At 41.1% G+C, this 23,785-nt stretch overlaps 2 protein-coding genes across 2 annotated transcripts; both read right to left on the bottom strand.

Moving 5' to 3' along the window:
• Positions 1-142: 142 nt before the first annotated feature.
• FAN1 (FANCD2 and FANCI associated nuclease 1) lies at positions 143-15,696 on the bottom strand. The gene is made up of 14 exons (XM_054642182.2): positions 15,546-15,696; positions 13,198-14,631; positions 10,857-10,997; positions 9,343-9,538; positions 8,794-9,027; positions 8,193-8,324; positions 7,003-7,111; positions 6,148-6,267; positions 5,517-5,681; positions 4,419-4,587; positions 2,890-2,993; positions 1,880-2,074; positions 1,355-1,483; positions 143-375 (listed from the first exon to the last, which is right to left on the bottom strand). Exons 2-14 carry the CDS (start codon positions 14,507-14,509, stop codon positions 238-240), a joined length of 3,144 nt encoding a protein of 1,047 aa, XP_054498157.2. The 5' UTR covers positions 14,510-14,631; positions 15,546-15,696; the 3' UTR covers positions 143-237.
• Positions 15,697-16,652: 956 nt separating this feature from the next.
• MPHOSPH10 (M-phase phosphoprotein 10) lies at positions 16,653-23,689 on the bottom strand. The gene is made up of 11 exons (XM_054642097.2): positions 23,426-23,689; positions 22,294-22,951; positions 21,382-21,539; positions 20,807-20,978; positions 20,394-20,535; positions 19,981-20,048; positions 19,164-19,301; positions 18,840-18,950; positions 18,494-18,601; positions 17,706-17,936; positions 16,653-16,871 (listed from the first exon to the last, which is right to left on the bottom strand). The coding sequence occupies exons 1-11, from the start codon at positions 23,674-23,676 to the stop codon at positions 16,722-16,724; spliced, it is 2,187 nt and encodes a 728-aa protein (XP_054498072.2). The 5' UTR covers positions 23,677-23,689; the 3' UTR covers positions 16,653-16,721.
• Between the last annotated feature and the right edge of the window lie 96 nt (positions 23,690-23,785).

The following is a 23,785-nucleotide window of genomic DNA, read 5'->3' as shown; positions in this document are numbered from 1 at the left end:
CACAGAATAAGTCAGGAATTGAGGAGAGAAGGGAAGGGCTCTCCTCTTCTGAACATGAAGTTGCATGCAGTAAATCATACTGACAGTTTTCTCAAATTACATTTTAGAATGTTTTGTGCTAAAATGTTCCAAGAAACCAGAATTTTAGAAGAACCTATTTTTATTAAGCAGCAGCCATTGGAGTGTGCTAGCCATTCCTTTAAGAACACCTGAGTTCCCCACATGATCCAACCTCTGTCAGCTGAGGCGTTTGCTCTTGCCTCCAACGTCCTGCACGTGACAAACCTCCACTGCAGCCCCCAGCTGGTGCAGCTCACTCAGCCACAGCATCTGCTTGGGAGACAGGCGGTCGTTGGGGCCCTTCACCTCCACCAGCTACAAGGAAAGGGGCACGGTTACAAGTGTGTCCCTGGAGGAACTGAAGGATCAGTAGCTCCCACACAAGAAGTATTTTTTACCAGCTGTTACTTGCAACAAAAATAATAGAGATCTTAGCACAATGGAAGGTCCAGTGGGTGCTGAATTATTACCCCATATTTCAAAATGTAACTGTAAGAGAATGAAATTTTATATAGTAAATATCCACCAAAACACAGACAGAAGCCCTGGTGAATGAAGATCTCTCATACTGCAAAATCAATTGTCTGCACCCTCACCTGTTCCAGCTGACACTGACAGCAACTTATTCAGGTGCCCTAGAGAACTTTCTGCTCTTCAGCTCTGTATCATAAACACATAACAAGCTGCTCCAACAGATGAGATGTCTAATAGCCTTCTATAGCTATTCCACTACTGTGCAAGGCACCATCCATGACTGTTTACTCAGTTTCTGTAGCAGACACAGACACAGTTGCTGTGGACTCAAATAGTGCAGATTTTGTCTAAGTGGTGCCAAAAGAACTTGGTAACAACAATGTGTGGCTGATTGTAACAGGTGCTTTAGATTACAATTAACCAAAGACCTTTTCTACAGCAGCCTTAGCCAGTGCTGATCATTCTGCTCCCTACACCCATGGAGGAGCAGATAATCACCCAGTGCTCCGTGGGGGCAGGGAGGCTGAGCTGCAGGTAGGAAATCACCATTTGTGTGGGCTGACAAGGGCAGGCTTTTACACTGGGAAGGCAGCTGAGCACTGGGTATTGGGGTTTTACACTGGGAAGGCAGCTGAGCTCTGGGTATTGGGGTTTTACACTGGGAAGGCAGCTCAGCTCTGGGTATTGGGGTTTTACACTGAGAAGGCAGCTGAGCTCTGGGTATTGGGGTTTTACAGAGGGAAGGCAGCTGAGCTCTGGGTATTGGGGTTTTACAGAGGGAAGGCAGCTGAGCTCTGGGTATTCCATGCTCCCCACACACCTTGAAGTGCTGGCTGTGGGAGCGCCACACGAGCAGGTCGGGCAGGCCCCCCCGGCAGTGCCGCAGGTCCCTGGAAAGCCTCCGGAAAACACCGCTCAGGAATGCTCCTCCAAGGCAAGAGACCAGGCTCTGCAAGAGAGGGTTTGCTAGTTGGTTTGGGTTGGTTTTCATTTCCTGCAGAACCATTTCCCTCACAAGAATACTGTTCCAAGAATACTGCATGGCCCAACTCAGCTCTTTGTTCAGTCTCAGGAAACGTAACAAGAAACGTAAGTAGATGGTTCTTACATCAATTCTCCTGCTGCGTTCTCAGCTACTGTTACAGGAAAAGTCACCATATGAGAAAATTGTAACACTACCTGTGCAGGGACTTCAACACAATAATCCCTAATTCCAGTTCCTCCCTCCCACCACTCTCCATCTGCCATGGCTCAGTGCCTCAGTACAGCCTGTGAGCACACCAGGGCATGGGTAATTGAATGTCAAGCCTAATTGGAGTGCCCATGCTGAGCAGCAGCCACTTACCTGGACTTGCTGGAGGGAAGTAAAACGTCCCCAGTTAACCAGGGCTGCTGCTTTTCCCTCCTGAGTGGTCCAGACGTCAGCAACCAGCTCTGCCAGCGTCTCTGAGGAAGCTGTGTGAAGCTGCTGGAGTCTGGCCTCAATAACAGCACTCCTGTTCTCATAGAAGCTGTCAGTGTATAAATCCAGGGGGGATGTCTGGATGAAAAGGTAAATCCAGCTCTCAGGAACTGCCACCACAGCAGCTGTTCCCAGAATGACAATGTCCTACTTCATATTTTTCTTAACTACAAAATCAATCAAACATTGAGCTGATTTATCTAGAACATGACCACCATATAAATATTTATTAAATGGGGAAAAGATTGCATATGTTTTAACACCCAGTGCCAGTGCAACCAACACTGGTCCCATCTCAGCCTCTGCTCTGTTGTTTTGAACTCTAGACAGAGGCTTCCTTTAACAGACAAAGAATCCTGGGCATTCCCAGCACTCTGAGCAGTGACGTTCCAGGTGCATCTGGAATAGGGATCGAGACTGCTCAGGCACAGTGAGCAGTGTGAGGTGAGAGAACAAAGCCGTGATGAAGCTGGGGCGGATCCTCCAGCGGCCACAGGAAGAGCCCCAGGCCAGCGCTGCATGCCCAGGGTGCACAAAGTCCCTGCAGCATGCCCAGGGTGCACAAATTCAGCATGCCCTGCAGCAATTCAGCTTTAATTCAGCTTTGGCACTGCTGAGCAGGCAGGGCCGAGAGCCACTTTCAAAAGCAAATGCAGAGTGCTTAGGAAACAGCCTTACACAAACCACTGCCACACATAATCCCACAAAACACAGCCTAGGAATGAGCCAATAAACCAAATATAACAGATAATAAAGTGAAGGAAACACCAAGATCTGTCTGGAAAGTCCCTCAGAATAAAATGTTAATCTAATCCCAAATAAGATTTTAACATGGTTACTGAGTCTACAGCAATGGGAAAATAAACTAACTAAAGAAAGCCTTTCAAAATTACCTGATAGGAATTTCTGAACACGTCAGGTATGTCATCCATGAAAATGATATCCCACATTAGAATCCCATACAGTGTAATAAACGTTGAGCCTTCCCCATGAATACCTAAAGGGCAGAGTTTAATAAAAATGGAAACATTAATTTCTACAGCAATGTCACATAAAGAGGTACTGAACCATCATGACCCAAAGCAGAAATATGCCACGTTCAGGTTCATGGCCAGCTGGTGTCAGCTGCAAATGCAGCTCATTCTGCCCCATTCCCCAAGCCTGCTGCTCCCAGGCCAGGGGCCTTCAGCTGCAGCACAGTTTCCATCCCTGCCTGGCCCCCACAAAGCTTACTGGGCTAACACTGACAGTTTTTCAATAACTTTAAAAAAAGATACTATATGGGTGATAATAATAGTAATATATAATATTCAAAACATGACATATATTTATAGTATCTAATTAGATCTTGTATAAAATATTATTCTATATACTTGTTCTATTTTACTGTAATATTGTATATTATGTCTTTTATGTATATACATATTTATATATGCAAATACATATGTGTTCATGCATGTATACATGTGCTCCTACACATTTATATGCTCATGTGAAAACGACACATCAAGGACCTCACACATATGAGAGAGAGCATGTGTGTCATGGGGTGTGTGCATGGAGCTGGAATGGGCATTCTGGATCATCACTAAATCACACATGGCCACTGTGTGCTCAAAACTGAGCCAAGAAGACCAATGGTGAGTGGGTGGGAGTGAGGAACTGAATGGAGATTTCAGCACAATTCTCCCCAATTCTAAATATTGTTCCCTTCCTCTTTACCTTTATCTGATGTGGCCACTTTTGCTGCAACAGTATTATCAATAAAATTAAACTATATTAAAATATATATTTTATAGAAAGGCACAAATTTTATCTTCAAAAATAACTTGCCTACCTTTTTGTATTTTGCTTTTTTTCCTGTAAAACAGACCTACATATTCCTAATAGTTGATGGCTTTTCACAGATCCTAAATTGTAAAAATACACTAAAGCCTTTTCCAAAAATCCTGCAGTGTTGTGCTATTGGTGTACACTGTTTTCATGGACATCTAGTACCAAGATTCAGTGGAGGTTTGCATTTCCTTAGTGACACTCCTTTAAATGATAATGGTAGCATTTTAACCTAAATTGTTTTACCCTTAGCTGTTCAATGGTAAGGGAAGGCAAACTATGTGATTTTCTGTGTAGATGAAGAAAAAACACTGGGGTTTTTCCTAATACATTTCAAAACCACCTCTGGTAAACCAAGGTAACAAATCATTAAAGCAGGTCAGGTTGAAAATACATGTTAGAGCACTTTGGTAAGGAAGTGATGTATTAGAGGTGTTTGGGAAGGAAAAAGAATCACCCTAAAATCCAGATGTTCCTAATGAAATTGCCTAAAACTGGTCTATTAATTAAACTGATTAGTAAATAGTTTCTTTACTTATTCCCACAGTTATTTTACTGCAAAATATGCCCAAACCAACAGCACTGTTACCCTGATCAAAGCCATTCCTCCTGTAATGAGTTAATGCCAGCTCCTCAACTGAGCACATGACTGTGGATACACTGCAGTCCTGGCCTCCTTCTCCATCACCAATATCCTCCATGAGGAACACAGATTTTCCCATTCCCGTCTGAGGACACATCTTTCCACTGATTGTAACCTGAACAAATTAAAACATTTGGTTACTTTCCAGCATCACATTCAATAAGCTTTAGCCCAAAACCCCTTTTCAGTTTTGTTAAAATCAGAACTAGATTTGTTTTCAAAAATTACCTGAATAAAATTTAACCTGTCATTCCTGTGAAATCATCCTCTTTAGCTTTTATAAACTGGCACATTTTTAAGAAAACAAATGTCTAGCAAAAAATTCTGGGCAGATGGGAATATAGCCTTTCTATATGCAGGACCAGGAGCAAAACCACAGAAAACTGAGGAGACAGACCTGGGCAAAGACAAAGAAGGACTGCAGGGAGACATGTGGTGAGGAGGCTGAGAGAGGAAGTGAGGCTCTGCTCTAATTTTGCCCAGACAGAATTATCTTTATAATGGTATGGAAAAGATAATTTTTTAAAAATCCATTCTAATATGATGCAAGTGCCTCACACTGAATATTTGCATAACACATATTCAGAGTGCATAACTTCTAATGGTTCCTAAAATAACAGTGGCATCTTTTTTAGCTATTAATCTAATGCTGACAACATGCTAAGGTTACTATTACTTTTCCTATCACACAGAATGCTTGGCCTGCAGCCACCAGAGGCAATGCACTGATCTGATCAGACTCTTCAGCCAGAAGGGCTTTGAGGGCATTACTGATAAATTAGTGGAGTTTATGGATGATCACATCCATCACAAATACAAAGCAATGCAAATTAGACCAGTGTACAGCTGACTAACTTGAGCTAAGAAGTGACCAATGCAGAAGTATTTGATTACAAGAGGCTTTTGTTACAGAAACACATCTGTATTCCTTTTCCTGCACCATGTCAGTCAGAGGCTGGTGCACAGCTTGTAACAAGTCTCCCAGATTACTTCTCCTTGTGTGAAGTGCAAGAGCCCGGGAGGAGCTGCTGCTCCCCTGCTTACGTGAGTGACATCGTGCACGGTGAGGAGGGGCAGGTCCTGCAGCAGGCCCTGGAGCTGCCTGCAGCTGGGGGAGTCGCGGATGCGCAGGGCGCGCTGGCACAGGGACAGGCGGTGCCCAGTGCGCACGGCCGCGTCTGCCAGCCCCCTCCGAATGCAGCCGACAGCCTGGCAAACAAAGGGCACAACATCAGCTCACTGACACTCTGCACCCCTCTGCACCCCTCTGCACCCCTCTGCACCCCAGAAACTGAGTCAAGCACAAACGGGTGAGTGTAAGAAGGAGCCTGCAGGCCAAGGCCAGCTTGCTCACTGAGTGGGGAAGCTCTAACTGTAGGAGCGTCAGGGGGCAGGACGGATACAAGAGATCTCCAATCAATAACATTTTGCACAAGGAGGCTTCTGGATTCAATTTATACTAGTACAGTAAAAATAAATTCCTCTCAATTTCTACTGATCAGTATAAGATTAAAAAAATGGATTCATTTTCTTAGTTGAAACTGGTTGTCTGACCTTAGGATTCCTAACAAAATCTGCATTTTTAGGAGACTCTACTCCACTGTTCTTTCTGTAAGAAATAATTTTAAAAATTGTTTTCAGACAATGCCTGCAGTGTTTCCAGCTTGCCAGATACCTTCTTAGTGTTTTTCAAGTGCTGATGTAAATTCAGAGCCAGCCGATCCCACCATCTCCCTCTGCTGTCAGTACAATACACATCCTGGGCCAGGAGGCTCTGCAGCTGCTGCACTGCTTCCTGCAGCAATGGGATTGCACCTTTATTAATTGGGTTACACAACCAAGTTCAAGTTAGCTTCTCACTTTCCCTTCTAATTAATGAATAGTACAGAAACTTTCTCTCTGAACAATCCAAACCTACGTTTTACTCCACTACCCAATATACCCATTTCAGATCCACATGTGTATCTTAAAAACTCTAGAATAGAGATATTTTAATGTAAACGTTAAGGTTAACTGCAAAAATACAGCATTTTTATCCTTATTGTATATGAAAAATACCTTAAGTATTACTTGTTGCTTTGTTGCAGAAGTGAAGTCTTTTTTCAAAATAATCTGATTTACTTTAACATGTAAGTCAGAGGCCTTTGGAGATGCTAATTCCCTAAGGAAGGGACAGGTATTTCTAGAAGAGTTCTTTCAAGATTTTTCTTTCTTTCAAGATTTTTCTTATTTAAAAGCAATAGACAAATCTAGTGAAACACGGGTATCTTTAAATAATGAAACAAGCATATTTCAGCAGTAGTTTTATGGTGTATTACATATGGTAAATCTTCAAAGCATAAGCAGAAATCAAAATAATTTAAAACTTTCTAAAGCAGCACAGAAAGAGGGCACTTCTCCCTTAAAAGTAACTTGTTACTAGAACTGTAGCAAGTACTGGCAAACATTACCACCATTTTCCAGCCACTTTAGAAGTGCAAAGTGATGTACAAAAATGAAGCACATATTTCTATTCACCTCACCACTTTACCTTATACTTGTGAAGTCTCTGCAGAATTTCAACTCCTTGAGAAAGGATTCTTGTGTACACCCAGCCAACTGTGAAACGCCGCAGGTAATCAGGTAAAGTTCTGTGATAGCTGAAAAATATGAGCAGTTCAGACCAATTTAATGATGTCAGTTTTACTAAGAATGCTTATACCTAAAGCATTTACCAAACTGAATGCTTTATAGACCCAAATTGATCTGAAACGAGTATCCCAGCTGCAAAGTCAAGAACCCAAAGGTAAGGCAATAGTTTGGCTTAGGGAGCAGGTGCAAGCTGCATTTGCACAGCATATTTTAGTTTCAACACCAGTAGAATTATCAGTTAATCAGTTTTAAAACAGACACAGAACAGCAACTTACCACATCATATTTTGTTACCAACTCATTCTCATAAGTCAGCAGTCCCACTTCAGAAACAAAGCTGAACAAAAGAAAAGCACTAGAACAGGAATTCCCTGGCATAAAAGAAGACCAACATCTTTTCAGTAGCCACCTCTGTATTTCAGGACAAAGTCTTTTGAATATCTTTTTAAAATAAAAAAATATTTTTTCCACTGTCTTCAGTGTAAATGACCTTCTATGAATATTATTTTAAATCAGTTGCCATGGAATTGAATATAATGCCAAGTGTAAGGCTTTAACTTGTGGTGTATCATTAAGCCAGAAAACAAAATAATTAAAAGAAAAACTGATGAAGAGCACTTCAAACCCAATAAATGTTATTTCAGGTCTCAGATATTCAGTGACATTTCCTGAGCAATACCCACTTGGAAATCTAAAGACATGAATAACCCAGCATGTTTTCCCATAACATTTGCAACATCTTTTGTTCACAGTCAATTTTACTTTCTGCTTATTGCCATTTGTTTGAAAGCCATTTAAAAAAAACTATGACGAGGGAGAAATAAGGCTCTTGTTCTCTGCACTGGCACATAAAACAGAACTGTTTTAGTGCTATATCCATGCCTACCAACTCCTTCCCAAGATTTTATAAAAAAGGTCTTTTCATATTGAACCTTAAAAGCTAAAAACAATCAGGAAGTTCCAAGCTTTCAAGAGCATTAAAGTCTCTTGCTTTATCAGGTTTCAATAACATCCCTAGCTGATAAGCCTCTCTCCAAAGGAAAAGTACTCAAGGGAAGATAATATACTTTACAGTTTCCAGTTCAGTACCTCAAAGAGGGGTGATTCTTCAGTTCACTCCAGGTTTCTTTAGCATACAAATAGAGATTATGAGCTTCTTCCCAGTTCCCATTTACCATTGCAGTGGCTATATCATTTGACAGATGAACAGCAGTTGCATACCTGTGGTAAAAAATCCACAACTTTATTACATTTGCAAAGCATCTACAGTTGAAAGAAATAAATTCTTTCCCTTACAATCTCCAAAGACATTGAACCATGCAGCCATCTTTATTCTTAATCTTGTAGGATTAAAAGAGTTTAAAGTAACAGGGAAAATTATGTTTAAATTTACTTAACACTAAAGAATATACTTTTTTTTAGCTCAGAATCAGCACAGCAAATGAAGAAACAGCTTTCATCACATGATCATGAAGCAAATAAATAAGCTATTTTGTTCCAAAATGCAAGCCACTGTGACTTACAAGTCCTACCTCAGTACAAAAATGTACTTAAAATAATTGCAAAATTAACACTTACTACATACTTACATCTGGAGTTCTACATTTGAATTCTTATTTGCCTGCACAAGTGCTGCAGGAAAGCTCTTTTAGAAACAAAGAGATTTCCAAGCTGCCAAAGCCCTCCCTACCTGATGAGATCTTCTCTGTCCTGGAAGACCTGTGTTTTCCTGTTTACTGTGTAACTGGGGAACACCATGTGCCCCATGTTTGCCCTGAGGACTGTGGAGAGCAGGCCCTGACCAGCAGTGCCAGCCTCCTCCTCCTCCAGGGACTCAGGCAGTGCAAACAGCAGCAGCATTCGGGAAAAGACGGCCCGAGCATCTCTGCAGACCCTGACACATCTGCCAGCCAGGTCCTTCACCCTGGAAGGACAAATCAAAATATTATAACATGTTTTTTACCATGACTTGTAAAAACTAAAACATAATGAATGAAGTATGAGAATATTTTTTTTTTCTAGCCAATTAAGGCATAAACTTGATTTTCCTTGAAAGAAGCAGAGAGAGCATGCAGTTTACTATTTACCCTTCTCTTTGACTCACTGTGAATTGAAATGTAATGCCACCCTTTTATTAATAAATTTCCTAAATGCATTCCTCTCTTGAAAAGGCATCTAGAGTTCGGTCATTTGAAGCACAACTTCCATTCACATGCAAAATTTAGCTGTAAACATTTACCTTTTTAAAATCACTGTCCCAATACCAGCCTGACTCCTGCTGAAGATGGAACGCTGCTTTGACAACTTCAGAAAATCATCCACAAGTTGCTGTTTCTGACCATTTGGGTTTGGCAAGTGAAAGATTTTTGCCAGTGTTTTTAGCTCAGGGGCTGAAAGCAAATCCAACCCTTCACACAGGTCTTCCAATTCTGATTCTAAAAGTCAAATTATCCACATATATTCATTGTGTTATATTATTGTGTCAAGCAATAGCTCACAGTGCCTTCATCCAACCTAGTACTAATCTAATGATTTAGGTTTGACACCCGACAGGTAGGCTGGAAATAAAACCCCATAGACTGGTGTCCATAGAGCAGGGATTTGTTCATTGCAGCACTGCAGGTGAGGGGGATTTCTCCACCTAACTCACCCACTTCTGCCAAGTGCTGTGGTGTATTTATACAGTAAGTACTGCTTGATGTTACTCTGTCACTATAACATCATCACATAGGTGCCAAAACTAATTTACATGGAATGATCTGAGTGGTATTAGACAGTTTTTTACACTTGCACCTCCCTAATTCAGGGCTTGTCAGGGGTCTTTGATAAGGAGTTCCAAAGTCTTCTTCACATTCTGAACTTTTCAACTTTGTTTTTGGAACATGCACAGTTACTGTGTTCCTTGGTCTGTCTTGTCCTAACCTGTTTAAATTCTTTATTTTGTGGCTAGCTGGTTTTACATTTGCTAATTTCTCATTAGTATTATATTTATCTAGCTCTAAAGCTATCCACATGGTGAGGTTTTTTCTTCTTTTTTGTCTATTCAGCATTAAGCAACTAGTTAACCATATACTTCATTACATTGTATAGAAGTTATTCATATCAGATTATATAGGTATAAAAGTTATGATTATATAGGTAAAAAAGTTATGATTTGGATTATAGAAAGCTATAAGAAGCTGTGATTCAGGTTATACAGGTATAAAATTTATGATTCAGGTTATATTGATATCAGATTGTACTGATGTATAAAAAGTCATTATTTAGGTTATACTGATATCATGTTATATAGATATATCAGGTTATATTGATATCTTACAACTCAAGCTATATAAGCACCTTGTAACTTCAACCTAAGTTATACAGACATCAGGTTCTTCAAAAATGCATTAAAATGCATCTGGTTCATCCTGAAATTCTTCTGCACCTTCTTCTGGACCTTTTCACAGGTGGACTTTGAAGGAACCGAAGAACCAGAAAAAGAACACCCTTTACAACTTCAAAACAAGTGCAAAGATTAAAAAATTCTGTTGAGTTATAAAAAAAACCACTGTTTAGAAAAGCTGCTCTTCTCCATTATCTAATCTGCACTATTTGTATTTTCACAAGAGCACTCATCTACCTGAAGCCTTTATTCTGCTCCTCTACTCTCTTCCCAAGGCACAGCCAAGCGTGCACTGCATTGATCTCTACCATGACACAACTTCACATTTTATTTGTAGTATTTTAAAGGTTTATCAATGCTGGCCTTACCTGTTTGTAGGAATCTGGCTTCAGCCAGTTCTTCAATTATTGGTGACAAATCCACACTTATCTCCCCATACTCTATTTTGTTCACCTTTAACCAGTTCAGCTTGCGTTGAAAAAGTCTCACGTACAACTTCTGCCCACCAACTGCAAATGTTATTTAAAGCAGGGAAGGACAAAAAGAAGAGTAAATTCTAAACACAGTACAAAGCACAATCACCACATTAACCTGAAAAATTACTTTGATGCAGGTACTCTCTAAAATACATTTTAAATCTTTCTGTGTTCTACAAGCAGACTTGGTAAAATACCAGACTTACCTTTCCAAGTAATTCATAAGTTCATTAGAATTTTTAAGTCTTGTGGGTGGAAAAGTATTACAACATGTTTTGCAGGAAATGTACCTTAGTAAAATGCCTTTTGACATGCTTACCCTTCAAGAAATACTTAGTTTTATAGAAAAAGAGAACTTCATTTTTCAACCCTGCATTTTGTGTTGGTTAAGTTGGTCTTTTTGCTTTGTTAAACAGTCATTCAGTAACCAAATATTTCATGCTAGAGAACAAAAGAAGCTGCAGTCTGACAGAATAATTTCATAATCACAGAATACTTCTCTGTGCAGCATTCTTCAGGTTCTTATTTTTCCAAAGATAAGCCAAATTATACTAATACATCTACTGAAAGAAAACAATGAGAAAAAAAACTCCTATTCATTTGATTTTTACCAGGGATGTATTCTTTTAAAGTACTGTTTAGAAAGACTTTTAAAATACTAACAATGCTGAAATTCAACAAAATAGCTTATTAAATTTTAGCTGAAAATAGTCTAGCTATTATTATTACATTCAACAACCTTTTGAATACTTAATTCAACCCCCATTAACTTCTAAATTTTTTACTCCTGTCTATTGCTGCTTAACTGAAACTGATCATTAATAAAAAAACACTGAAACACTAGAAGATCTAGACATGCTTAAGAAATGGCAGATAAACATTAAATGTTTATTTAACAATTCTCCTGTCCTTATAAAACTTTTTCAGCCTTTTCTTTCATAGAATCTTTCCAGGATCAGTTCACTGGGAGAACTACATTCAGACATATAAGCTTGTCATTTTCTCTGTGGGGTTATAACTCCTTTAAAGTCTGTCCCCAGTTTTTATCATTTTGGAGAAAGGAAAAAGGTTAACACACAGACATTCTTTCTCCAGGCCATGGAACTGAACAAACTAGGGCTGCAATAATAATTTCACAATAAACTTCATAAACTTACACTGAGTCAAATACAACTCACTGAAGAATGGCAGACATTTCTGCAGAAAATAATTAAATACTGGAGAATATCTATATTCAAGCAACTTGGTAGTCCTAAGCAGGTGTGGGGGGCTTTTTTGTGCTATGACATCAGAAATGGGTAAACACTTCTCATGTGGGACAGATAACTCATCTACCTGAACTTTTAAAGTATCCTGCCTGGTATTTCTTGCAGGCAATGACATCCATCTGCCAGCTGTCCAGGATTTGTTATCTATTGACTCAGTGCTATCCTCTCACTTCTCACAGCTCAACTGCTGCATCTTTCCTACCCTGCAAAGAGAGATTGTTTCATGCAGTGCAGACGTGGATTTATCAGCACCACTTTGCAGTAATGCCTTCTGTATTCCCAACTCACACTACTGAAAGAGAAACAAGAAGCTCTCTTATTCTCTCTTATCTATCAGAACAAGGTCCTGTTACTGATCTGTGTTGTTCATGTCCAGGGAACAGAGTGGGGAAATGGGGAAGGGTATCCTGAACATCTCTTGTAGTGATTGTCAAAGTAGCCAATGCCAGCATGCACTACTGGCCTAACAGTGAGTTTATTCCTGGATCCTGGATGCAAATGATGTGCACCTACTGCTTGCCTCAGAGAGCCAGTAACAGGACTTTTGTGGCTTTTTTTCTTTATATATTCCCCTTTAACCACCACAAGATAAACAAGGCACTACCAAGCTCCAAGATGTCCCTGCTGTAATATTCTTATGGTCTGGAGTGCACCAATGGGCTCTGCAGACTCCCCTGCTTTGGCTGCTTGTGCCCATGGCCAGCTCAGATCCATCAGGATGCAACTCAGGCTGCTGGGAGGGCTGAGTGAGGCTGTGTCCCCTCATCCTCTCAGGAGCTGCACCTAACTACATTAGCAGAGTTTCTTTTCAAAAAAGGGGTACATCTCCTGAGAAGAAGCAGCTTCTTCCCTTAAAAAATCCATCAAGTTAAAATGTCAATTGATTTAGCACTTCTCACATAAAACTATGTAACAATGCTCTCTACAAGAGGGAACTTGGAAATGTATTTTTAAAAAGAAGATACCTGATAATTTGTAGAACTTGGTTATAATGTTCAAATCTTGTTCATTAAACAGTCTGACATCATCTTCATTCTGCAATACTGCTCGCAGCACTACTAGAAAATTCTGGAGGTAGTATGGGTGACCAGGAGAGCTGGGCACAGAGAGGACCTCATCTATTTTGTCTAGAATGTCCCCAGTGGAATCCTGAGATTCTGTCTTTTCCACTGTTTCTAACAGAGAATAGTTCATGTCATTCTTAAAGTCTTCAAGAACTTCCACAGGAAGTACCTCTGCATCATCCCTGCTAAAGCAATTTTCTGTCCCACTGTTCACTTCTGTCTTTGAAGGAGTAGCCTCAGTGTGAGGCTGAGTCTCAGCTTCCAAATTACTGGTCAGCTCTGCTGAAGTATGGATGGCTGGAGATGTTTCACATCTATCAGGACTAAGTATCCCACCTTCAGAGCTGCTTTCTGCTTTGGTGCTCCTTGTACCAGATGGGAACCTTTTGTCTTTACTGTTATCAGCCAGTAATTGTACTTGAACCATATCCACAAGGTCTTCTTGATTACATTTGTTTATTTCATTTTGAAACTCAGGTTCCCTCTTTGAAAAATGTTGTTCCTGGTGCTCTCTCTGAAAAGGCTGATTTTCTTTCTGAGAACTCTGCCCAGCATCAATCTCATCCCCATCATCATCATCATCAGGGGCAGCCACACTTCCACAGGCACTGTGAACAGCTGGAGGTGAAGAGTTGATCTCTTCATACAGGACCTGTTTTCCTCCCTGCAGGCAGCGTCTTCTGGACAGCTTGGCAGACAAGCTTCCCAAGGAGACTGTTCTAACTGTTCGAGCCTGGGGTTCACTGTTCACACTAAACACTGAACTACTATTGCTAAAGTAAGGACTAGTCTGTTGTGCTGCACTCCCTCCTGCTTTCAATAAATTACTTTTGGGAGGACTTGTTTCTAGATTTAAGAGATTTTTTGAAAAATATGAGCTGGAACTATTGCTCAGATTTGCAGCTGGGGGTCTCTTATTCCTAAAAGAATTCAGTGTGGTATCAATGGCACCAAGCTCACCACGGTTTCTCTGACATGTTTCATCAATGTGCTTATTTATTCCATATCTTGGCACCAACTGCCCACACATGGGACAGCTAACTCTGGCAGGGGGAACATTGTTAAAAAAGGAAGTAATAGAAGATGATGCTGAAGGTGTAGATGGTGTTCCTGTAACTTCCACTTTTTTTGTTGTTTCTTTTTTCTTCTTATTTTTACTGAGTGACAAACTTGTTTGGGATCTTTTGATTCCTGAAGACCTAGCTTCTGCCATTACAAAACTTCACAGCGATTACATGGTCAAGACAACTCCATTCAAGCCACATTTCTTTATTCTGTAATACTTAAAAGACTTTCCTTGGCTTTTCCTTTTCCATCTGTAATCCTCTGACATGCCTTGAAATAAAAAATACATTGAATGAGTGGTCTTCCAAGGTACCAGATGTAACCAAGATGAACAGAAGAGAGGCAGAGAAGTCAAGCAATCCTTAACTTACAATGCTACTGTCCTTTAGCTTGCCTTACCAGACAGGGAAGCACACCACAGGCAAGCTGAGCACTTGCAGCTGCCTTTAAGTGGCTTAATAAATGGAAAAGTAATCTCAAGTTTGCATTTACATCAGCAAATAAGCAAGTCCTCTAATTTTTGCAGAATAAAATTACAGTTAAAAAATTAAAGTAAAAAAATTAAAGTCGGAGTTGAAAGGCACCCCTGGAGACCATCCAGTCCAACCCCCCCTGCCCATGCAGGGTGACCTGGAGCAGGTGACACAGGAGCCATCCAGGTGGGTTTGGAATGTCTCCGGAGAGGGAGACTCCATGACCACCCGGGCAGCCCTCCCAGCGTTCTGCCACCCCCAGTGTGCAGTTCTTCCTCATGCTGAGGTGAAACCTCTTGTGTTTTAGTTTATGGCCATTGCTCCTCGTCCGGTCGCTGGGAACATTTTATCATTGTCTTGTTTGCTGCTGACAGACTATTTCGGTGCCAAGCACCCGTTTCCAGAGCACTCTCCGGGCTATCCTGCAGCCCTCACCCTCACGGCTGCCGTGCCTGCCCAGGCCGGGGTGCGCCCGGGCCGAGCTCTGCCCGGGCCGGGGCCCAGGAGCAGCCGGCGGCTCCGCACCGCTCTCCAGGTGCTCTGGATGGCGGGGCCCAGGCTCCCGAGGGGTTCCCGGGACTGCCATCCTGATGTGCCCGCCCTTCGCCGGCCCTTCCCGCGCTGGGACCCCCTCGGCCGCCCGTGCCCCGGGTAAAGGGCCCCGGCCGGAGCCCCCCCAGCCCGCGCGGCCTCCCGCCCTTCCCCACGCACCGGCACCGCAGCCGCGCGCGCTCCGCCGCTCCCAGGGCCAGGCCGCGCCCTGAGGGCCGGGCCGGGCCGGTGCCGCTCCGCCCGCCGCCAGGCCTGAGCAGTGCAGCGCCGATGGCGGGCACCGCGCTCCCTCACACAGCGGGGCTGCTGCTAACACCCGCCGCAGATTTAAAACTTCCTTTTGCGACAACGCGTGGAAAACAGCTGAGGTCCACAGGAGCAGCAACCAGAGGTTTATTTTGTTGGCGGTGAGTTTGTTGTTTTGGGTTGGTTGTGTTTTTTTTTTGTTCAGCAAAGAGCAAATAGTGAAATATTTTCACCCTGAGGCTTAGTGTTCCTATGGACTCTGAGAACGGTGCTGGTATGGGAGATTATTCCTCTGAGTGGTAAAAATATACATGAGAAGAAGGGGCCTCATCCCTGCCTGTCAGTGTATGCAGGGAGGTGCTGAGGAGGGACCAGGCCCTGCTCGGTGCTGCCCAGCAATGGAACAGGCAAAGGGCAGAAATCTGAGACACACAAATTCCAGCTGAGCTGAGGAAGAACTTCTTTATACTGTGCAGGTGACTGAGCACTGGGTCAGGCTGCCCAGAGAGCCTGGAGTGTGTGCAGTCTCTCACTGGAGCTATTCCACAACAAGCCTGAGCCCTGGGCTCTGGGATGACCCTGCTTGAGCAGGGAGGTTGGACCAGGTGACCCCAGAGGTCCCTTCCAACCCGAACCGCCTTGGACTCAGTCTAAGTTAAAAATTTTCTAGCTCTGGGTTACCACAGGCTTAAAAATCTTTTGTGTCCTCCCTCTTTGCCAATTACAATTTCAGAATATAATTTCTGTAATTTATATGCCTGGATACATCCTAAGTTCTTCAATAAATGCAGTTCCTCCTGCTATAGATCCAGAGCTATTACAACAGCAGAGACAAAGCTCTGGGCTGAGACTGCACAGTATTTTACACTATTAGGTATCTGCCCACACCAAGAATCTTTCTTTTTGGAATAAATCAGAGTTCTGTGGTAGAAAATAAGAGTAAAATCTACAGAAAGCTGTCTGAACATCACCTTAGAAGTTCACAAAGTATTTTAAAGATCAACACAGAGTAAAACCTACTCAAATTCAGAAAAAAAATTTAATATATACAAGATGTATATATGTATGTACCTGTATAAAAAAGGTAAATTACAACTTTAGTTTATGAACAGAGATTGCTTTCTCCTTCTTCTGTTTCTTTTTTAATTTGCTGGCATCTTTGATTTGCATTCTCACTTGATCTTGTAGCTGAGAAAAGAAGGCCTGAGATGATTTCAAGGCCTTGTCTTTACCTTCATCCTGTCATTGGACAAAACATTTGTTACAACCAAGAAATGTACAAACAGTACCATTATATTACTTACTAGTTACTCAATCATAATGGCATTTCAGTTAAAAAAGATCTGGTAACTGATTTTCAAAGGATATTGTTCACCACATTTTTATTCCACTCCTGCTATTTAAAGAAATAAAGATTACATTCTCTTCCTAAGTAGCAATTAGCCTGATAGGTAAGAGCCAGCATCAAGAACAGATCCTTGCACATCAAGAACTACAACAGGGGATCTGTATTTTGTGTTCTACTTGCCTTCTGAAAAGGTAAGTGCATACATCTGGAAGTAATGAAGTAATTTTTCCTATTAGTTTCTAATATTTCAAAATTTCAGAGATTTTTAGAGTTTTATTTAAAAGGCACCATAAGTGGTGTACGAGTTTACTGTTTTATAGCATGCAAAACATGCTATAAAATCTGATGAGATTATAGGGAAGGCTCCACAGTAAGGACAAAGTTAAACAGGAATATTGTATTACAAAACAGTTTAAGTTACCCAAACCTTATACAGAACATAGAAACCTCAATGTGCGTTCAAGCAGTCGCACTTGATGAAGTGGAATGGCTTAAATGCAGGAAATAAAGAATATTTGCAGAAACATCACTTTAGGAACTTTCAAAGAAATAGAAAAGTAGCACCTCACACAAAATCATTTCTGCCTGATGAACATACTTCTATATAGAGTAATTGTATCATACAGCTTTTTCACATTTTTACAACATATACTTGTAATTCTTTGGGATAAAGTTTCCTTTCCTCTCTAGAGAAAAATTATCTGTCCTTGGGATTTTAGTCTTACCTTGAGCAGAGATGCTTTGCCTTCTTTGGTAAGCCTTTTTAATTTTGCTGCAGCAGCTTTCTTGCTAAGTTTTGTGCCTTGTTCTGGTTTCATCTTTTCAAGAAGCTTTTGACGTTTCTCCCTTTCCCTTCGCTTCATACGTTTACGGAGCTTTTTCCTTCTCAGTTCTCGTTTTTTGTCTGTGGGAGTCTTTTCTGCATCTGTTTTTACATCACCAGCTTTGTTCTTTTCCTAAATAGATCAATAACAGTGCAAAAGACAAGACTCACTTCACAGAACTCAAATCTGTCTCAGCGTTTCCATTATTTCAAGTGACAGCTCAGGATAAGGCAAAGGCCAAAACATGACAAAAGCTGGGAAATGAGATTTGTACAACTGATCCAGGACATGCTAATTGCTCTGCTCTAGTGTTTAGCTTTCCCCCTCTCAATACCTAAATAAATGTTGGGACAACAATGACCATCACATAACAGTGAAGATCAAAAACAAAGCAAAGTATTATGGCCTACTGGAGCCAAATAAAATTTACTATTTCCTCAGTAAAAAAAAACAAACAACAGAAACACAAAACCAAAAAACCAAGCAACCAACCAAAAAAAAAACCCAACCACAGCCAAAAAAGAAAAGAAAAAAACACCTCATCCCTCAAAACCTCCCAATGCTAAGATTCTAGGCCAAAAAAGTCCACAAGGTGAGGAAGCACGCAGCAGGATGGGAAGGGCAGAATTCCCAGTGATCTGACAGACAGTACATCCTCCTGTAATCCCCTTATGCCATTTTATATTTACCTTGATCTCCTCTGGTGCTAAGAGAGCAGCATCACTAACAGCAACTGGTGCTACTTCTTCCATACTTATAGCTGGAAGGTTGGAAACGATTTTAACTTCTGGCACCGGCTAGAAATGAAGAGAGACATTCAGGACTGAGCACAGCACCTCTGCAGCTGGCAGACAGCTGAAGATCACAACTAGCTGGGTTTGTTTAGAGGCAATCACAGGGCATTTAATATGAAATAAGAATGAGCTCAGTAAACACCAAGGTTTACTTTGCTTTCCATTTCTGGAATGTATTTTAAAGTATCCAGTTTAAAAAAAAGGGAGAAAGCCCCCAACTTTATAAAACTTAGGTACTTACTGGTTTGGGTGTGAAGTGGAAATTACAAAGTGCATCCAGCTTCTGGAAGAGTGAATCCATCATTTCCTGAATTTCTTTGTGTTCAGGATTTTCTTCCTCTTCAGTCTTTTTCTGCATTAAAAATGCAATGTAACTGTAACACCATTCATAAGGATACTTTACTTTAGCAAGACTGGTAACAACACAACTTACAATTCAGAGCCCTTTCTCTGGTGAACACTCAGAGAAAGACTAAATGACTTCCACTTGGAAAGTGTATAAATGAACACACAAGAGTCCAGAGTGTGAACTTCAAACCCAAAGGAAAGGCATTATTTATGTTACCTGGTGAAGTTTCATGTATTCTTGCTCGTAGATCTCAGCCAGACTCAGTTTACTCTTTTCATGATCCAAACTGATCCGCTTCTTGTACTCAAAAGCTTCCTCTTTGGGTTTCTCTTTTGGTACTACATCATCCCATGCCTGAGAAAGTCATGAAGTAATGACCAAATGCAACTACAGCCAACTACCAGCTACATCTTACTTAGAACATTTTTCAGTTATTTATCTGGCACATTAACTAGTTTATGCATGTAGCATCCCAGGACTCATCAAGTTTCACACTTTCATTTAAAAAAAAAAGTAACAAAAGATATAGCTCTACTTGTGTCCTTGGTTTTATGAATGAAGGCAACAACTATAACAAGTTACAAACTCTTCCCCATCTTTTTAAATTCAATGAACAGTAACACTCAACAAGCTGTTAGATACAAATTTTCTGTCAGTGGCTTTGAAGCAAAATGAAGCAAACCAACTGCATTTTGGTCAGTGTCAGAATGCTCAGAGCACTAGTTATGGTAACAGCCAACAGTTACAGGCTGGCTTTATATTCCATGTAAACTTCTTACAGTTTTATCTGCACACAATCTGCTTTGAAGTGCACTAAAACACTAAAATCCCTGGTGTATAACAGGGATATAAAAATAGGGCTCCTTAGAAATCTAAAGACACATTCATCAAGACAAAGAATAAAACAACCAATTGCAGAAATCAAGATAATTCTACAGCTAACATTGGAAATGCTTCCAACTCATCCTTGGAATGTGCCCTGTGAATCAAGTCTATGAACAATGTAAGGAGGAACAGGTAAGACAATATTAACCTCATCCAATATTCTCTGCTTAATGAGATCTTCAAGCTGAAAAGTAGTTTCTTCTGTGATCACAGGTGCTGAAAGGAAAAGGCAAAGAATTTTTAGATTAATGTTTCTCCAGCAAGAAATAGGTCTCGTTCTATAAAGAATAAATTGCAGAAAAAGAAAGTAAAGCTTTCACAAAAATGTAGCAATTGAAGGTGAAGTAAATATAAAAGTAAGTCATATTATGAAAGGCTGATAAAATTTACAATCTCCTGTAGTTTCCACTGTGAAAATGCAGTGTGAAACAACCTCAAAATCACATCAAGAAGTTTAAGCTGGTGTCCTCTTGAGTCCCACGTGTTTTCAGCAAGCTCAAAGGGCAGAACAGCCAGCCTGGTGTGCAGCATGCTGTAAGCAAAGCCCTGTGCCCTCCTTACCCATTCTCACTGCATGGTCAAAGAGCACTGTTTCTTCCAAAAGGCTGTTCTCAGGGCGCTTCTGCCCAGTCACTTCTCCTTTCAGCTGCCAAGGCTTCTCCTCTAACAATGATTCTTCCAAGCTTTTTATTTTTTTGCTCATCTGAAAAACACAATTTCCTAGCAAGTTTAAAACAGGGCTCACTTGTAAATTCACAGCAAGAAATTGGTATTTATTTCAGGTACATGAGGGAATATATGATTGGAGATGTATCTATGTAGATAAACCACATGTTTTCCTTAAATTTTAAATACCCTCTTTGTATCTGCTGGACTCGGAACAAATGAAACAACCAAAAATTATTTGGCGCTGTTTCAAAGTATTAGCCAAATAAAATATGAAGAAACCCAAAAGAAAACCAAACCAAAATTACCTTTTCCTGTCTCTTCTCAAATGAGGACTTTATTTCACTGGGACTGATGTCCTTCTCTAATTGTGCTTCAGTTACATCTTCTGTTTCACTGTCATCTGGCAAACTGAAAGTTACTTTTTTAGAAGCTTCTTTACTTCTCATGTGCTCCACCATTTCATCCATATCCTCAAACCTGTAACAATAACATTTAATATAAAAAAAAAGTTGAGAAGCCTTTATAATTTTTCACATTAAGATATTTAAGCCCTTAGATGTTTTTACCTGTTACAAGTAACTTACAGTTTACAACAGTTCTCAAGGTTCCCCCTAAAGGTAAAAGGCACTAGGGAAACTTCTGGATAATAAGAATAACTCTTACTCTTAAATAAGAACTCATTTAAACTCTTAAATGCTTTATTCAAATAAAGATCAAGGAACAATGTTTTAAAAATATAAATAAGGTGACAACACAAACCATGAACATACAACAGTTAACTGAGAATGGCAAACTATGATCAGAGTGAGTGTGGCATTCTCAGTTTTCTGCTTTACTTTAGTGTACAATTATGAGGACATTTTACCTGCATTTTACTTACTCAGACATACTTTCTTCATTTTGCTCTTCAATGGCACTGTCTGCTTCCTCTTCCTGATCCTCTTCAGCATCATTAGCTACTAAATCATCATCACCATCATCATCATCAACTGGATCAAAGAAATCTTTGTATGTCATATCTCTAGAACTTTTAATTGGCTAAAAAGGTGAGAGGGAAAGAAAAAAAACAACCAACAAACCACAGCTGTTAAGACTGACAGAAATCAAAGGGTATCCTGTCTTTTAGAGTCTTTAGTGCCAGAGGAACAGCACTTCTTGTGCAACAGTAATTCAGGGCAGTGATGCACTAACCTGTGGTAGGATGTCATAGTAAAACTGATTTCTTTTCCTGGTGTTTACAGTTCTCTACCTCTTACACATAAAGAAGTAAAAGAGCCGTAGATGTTGCCAAATACATGTTGGAATGCACACTAATTCCCTGGGTGTATTTCTTACTTGCTAGTGAGAATGTCTGGTAATATTAAATAATAACATACCTATTTTTGAATCCATACTCATCAATTTAAGTTGTATCAGTCACAAGGCCATGTCCCTGGAAAAAGCCCTTTGCTCTGCATCAGCCACCTCAGTGATCTCTAATTGCCACACGCTGAGTGACAAATCTTTTTCATTTGCTGGGTCACCTATTCTGCAATTCTCAAGGTCCCTGATTTCCCATGGGTATTATTTCTTCCTGTATTTATGTAAAAGCCCAAGGCCCATGTAAGGAGAGACTAGAATAGCAGGATGCTGTGTCCTTCTGCACCAGGGAACTTTCTTACCAGATATTAATTGTTAAAATAAAGCTTCAGAAGTAATCATTAGTCACATAAACAAATGTAACTTGGCAGAGTTAAACACTTATTGGTCATCCTAACAGATGCCAGATTTTGATTTTAAGGAAAAAACTTACTTTGACTTTAGCTTCTTCAGAGTCTTCCTCATCATCTGAGATAATGTCTTCAAAATAATTAATGTCATCTTCTTCTTCTTCTTCATTGTCTTCCTTCTCTGCATGTTCTAAAAAAGCTTCCATCTCAGCTAGCTTGAAAAACTTATCATCCACTACAGATTTTCTTCCCTTCTTTCTCAATGTGGTTTCCTTGGCTGTTTTAGCTTGTTGCTCCAGTGCTTCAATATCAAAGTCAATATCAGAATCCTCATCACTGTCTTTCTGCATTATGCTTTCTCTGAGTTTACTTTGCTTTTCTTTAGCTTTAGTTTTAGTTTTATCTTTATCTTTTGTATAAACATTCATCTGTTCAGTGTCTGCTTCCATTATGTTGTCTTCCAACTCCTTGTCACTGCTGGTCCCTGCATCAGAGCCCTCGTCTTCCTGGTCTGAAAGAAGACAAAGATCTTCATCTTCGGCATCCCTTGCAATGGATTTCTTGAAGAAATTGAGAACTGCATGGTTCTGGAGCTCTAGCTGCTGCCAAATCTGTTCTTCATCAAAATTTTCTATCACCAGCTCTTTTAGAGGGCCCCCACGAACTATGTTACTTCCTTTATTCAAATCGTAGAGAGTCTTTGTCATTGCTCTGAAGTCGGCAGCCAGCCCATCCTGCACACTGAGAGCAGAAAAATAAAAGAGTTTAGCACTTTCCATGAAGCCAATCACAGTCACACTGCTGCTCTTGTACCTGCTGTGGTTCTCTGTGCTACAGAACGGCACCTTTCAATAGTTACTGCTGCGGCTGAACTTCCCACACACGGCTTGGAGTCCTGCTACTACACAGTCATAGGAAAAACCCACTAAATTCTTAATCCTTTCAGCTTTGTCACACTTTGTCTATGAAGTAGCAGCTAGACAGAAAATTCCAGCTTTCTACAGCTGCATTTTACAATATATTGATGTTATTTAAGCACTCCAGACATTTTGTGGAAGCAAACAGTACAAACACTTCAATGGTCCAAGAGCCAGACCCAGGTGGCAGAGGTAACTGCGATTCCCCACGCCTCACTCCTCAGCTTTTACACCTGGCCACTCTCCTCCAGGCTTTTCTCTGCAGCTACCAGTGCCTTCCCCCGCCGCCCCGCGGTACCTGAGGAAGCACTCGGGGCGCGCTGCGGCCGCTCCCGCCACCCTGAGGCACGTCTGGATGCCCTGGAGCCCCGGGAGCGCCGGGATGCCCGGCACCGCCGCCATCGCGCCGCGCACACGTGGGGAGCGGCACCGCCTCTGCCGTGCCACAGCGCTCAGGCCCGGGCGGCTCCCGCGGCCGCCGCTAAGGTTCCGCACACAGTGGTTCCGTCCGCGGAGCTCGGTCCCGCCCCGCCTCCCGAGCCGTGGCATTCCCGCCTCCTGGCCCAGCCCTCTGTTAAAGGCGCCTCGTTCTCCCAGAACCCCCAGCAGGGCACGGCAGTCGTGCCTGATGGCTGCTGCTGCTTCCCGCCCTGAGAAG

Source organism: Agelaius phoeniceus, chromosome 13 (genome assembly GCF_051311805.1).
Source record: "Agelaius phoeniceus isolate bAgePho1 chromosome 13, bAgePho1.hap1, whole genome shotgun sequence".
NCBI classification, from domain to species: Eukaryota; Metazoa; Chordata; class Aves; order Passeriformes; family Icteridae; genus Agelaius; species Agelaius phoeniceus.
This window is presented reverse-complemented; position numbering and strand designations above follow the sequence as displayed.

Bases quoted from the DNA above. Each gene is read 5' to 3' on its own strand.
- FAN1 (XM_054642182.2), bottom strand. From the start codon at position 14,509: ATGGCAGAAGCTAGGTCTTCAGGAATCAAAAGATCCCAAACAAGTTTG. The intron at 9,028-9,342 runs GTAAATGTTTAC...TTGTCCTTCCAG, and splicing joins GGGACAGTGATTTTAAAAAG to GGTGAAGGACCTGGCTGGCA. The intron at 2,994-4,418 runs GTAACAGTGCTG...TCTGCCCTTTAG, and splicing joins GAGGAATGGCTTTGATCAGG to GTATTCATGGGGAAGGCTCA.
- MPHOSPH10 (XM_054642097.2), bottom strand. From the start codon at position 23,676: ATGCCACGGCTCGGGAGGCGGGGCGGGACCGAGCTCCGCGGACGGAAC. The intron at 20,536-20,806 runs GTAATTTTGGTT...TGTGTTTTTCAG, and splicing joins TTGAGAAGAGACAGGAAAAG to ATGAGCAAAAAAATAAAAAG. The intron at 17,937-18,493 runs GTAAATATAAAA...TGATCTATTTAG, and splicing joins TAGCACCAGAGGAGATCAAG to GAAAAGAACAAAGCTGGTGA.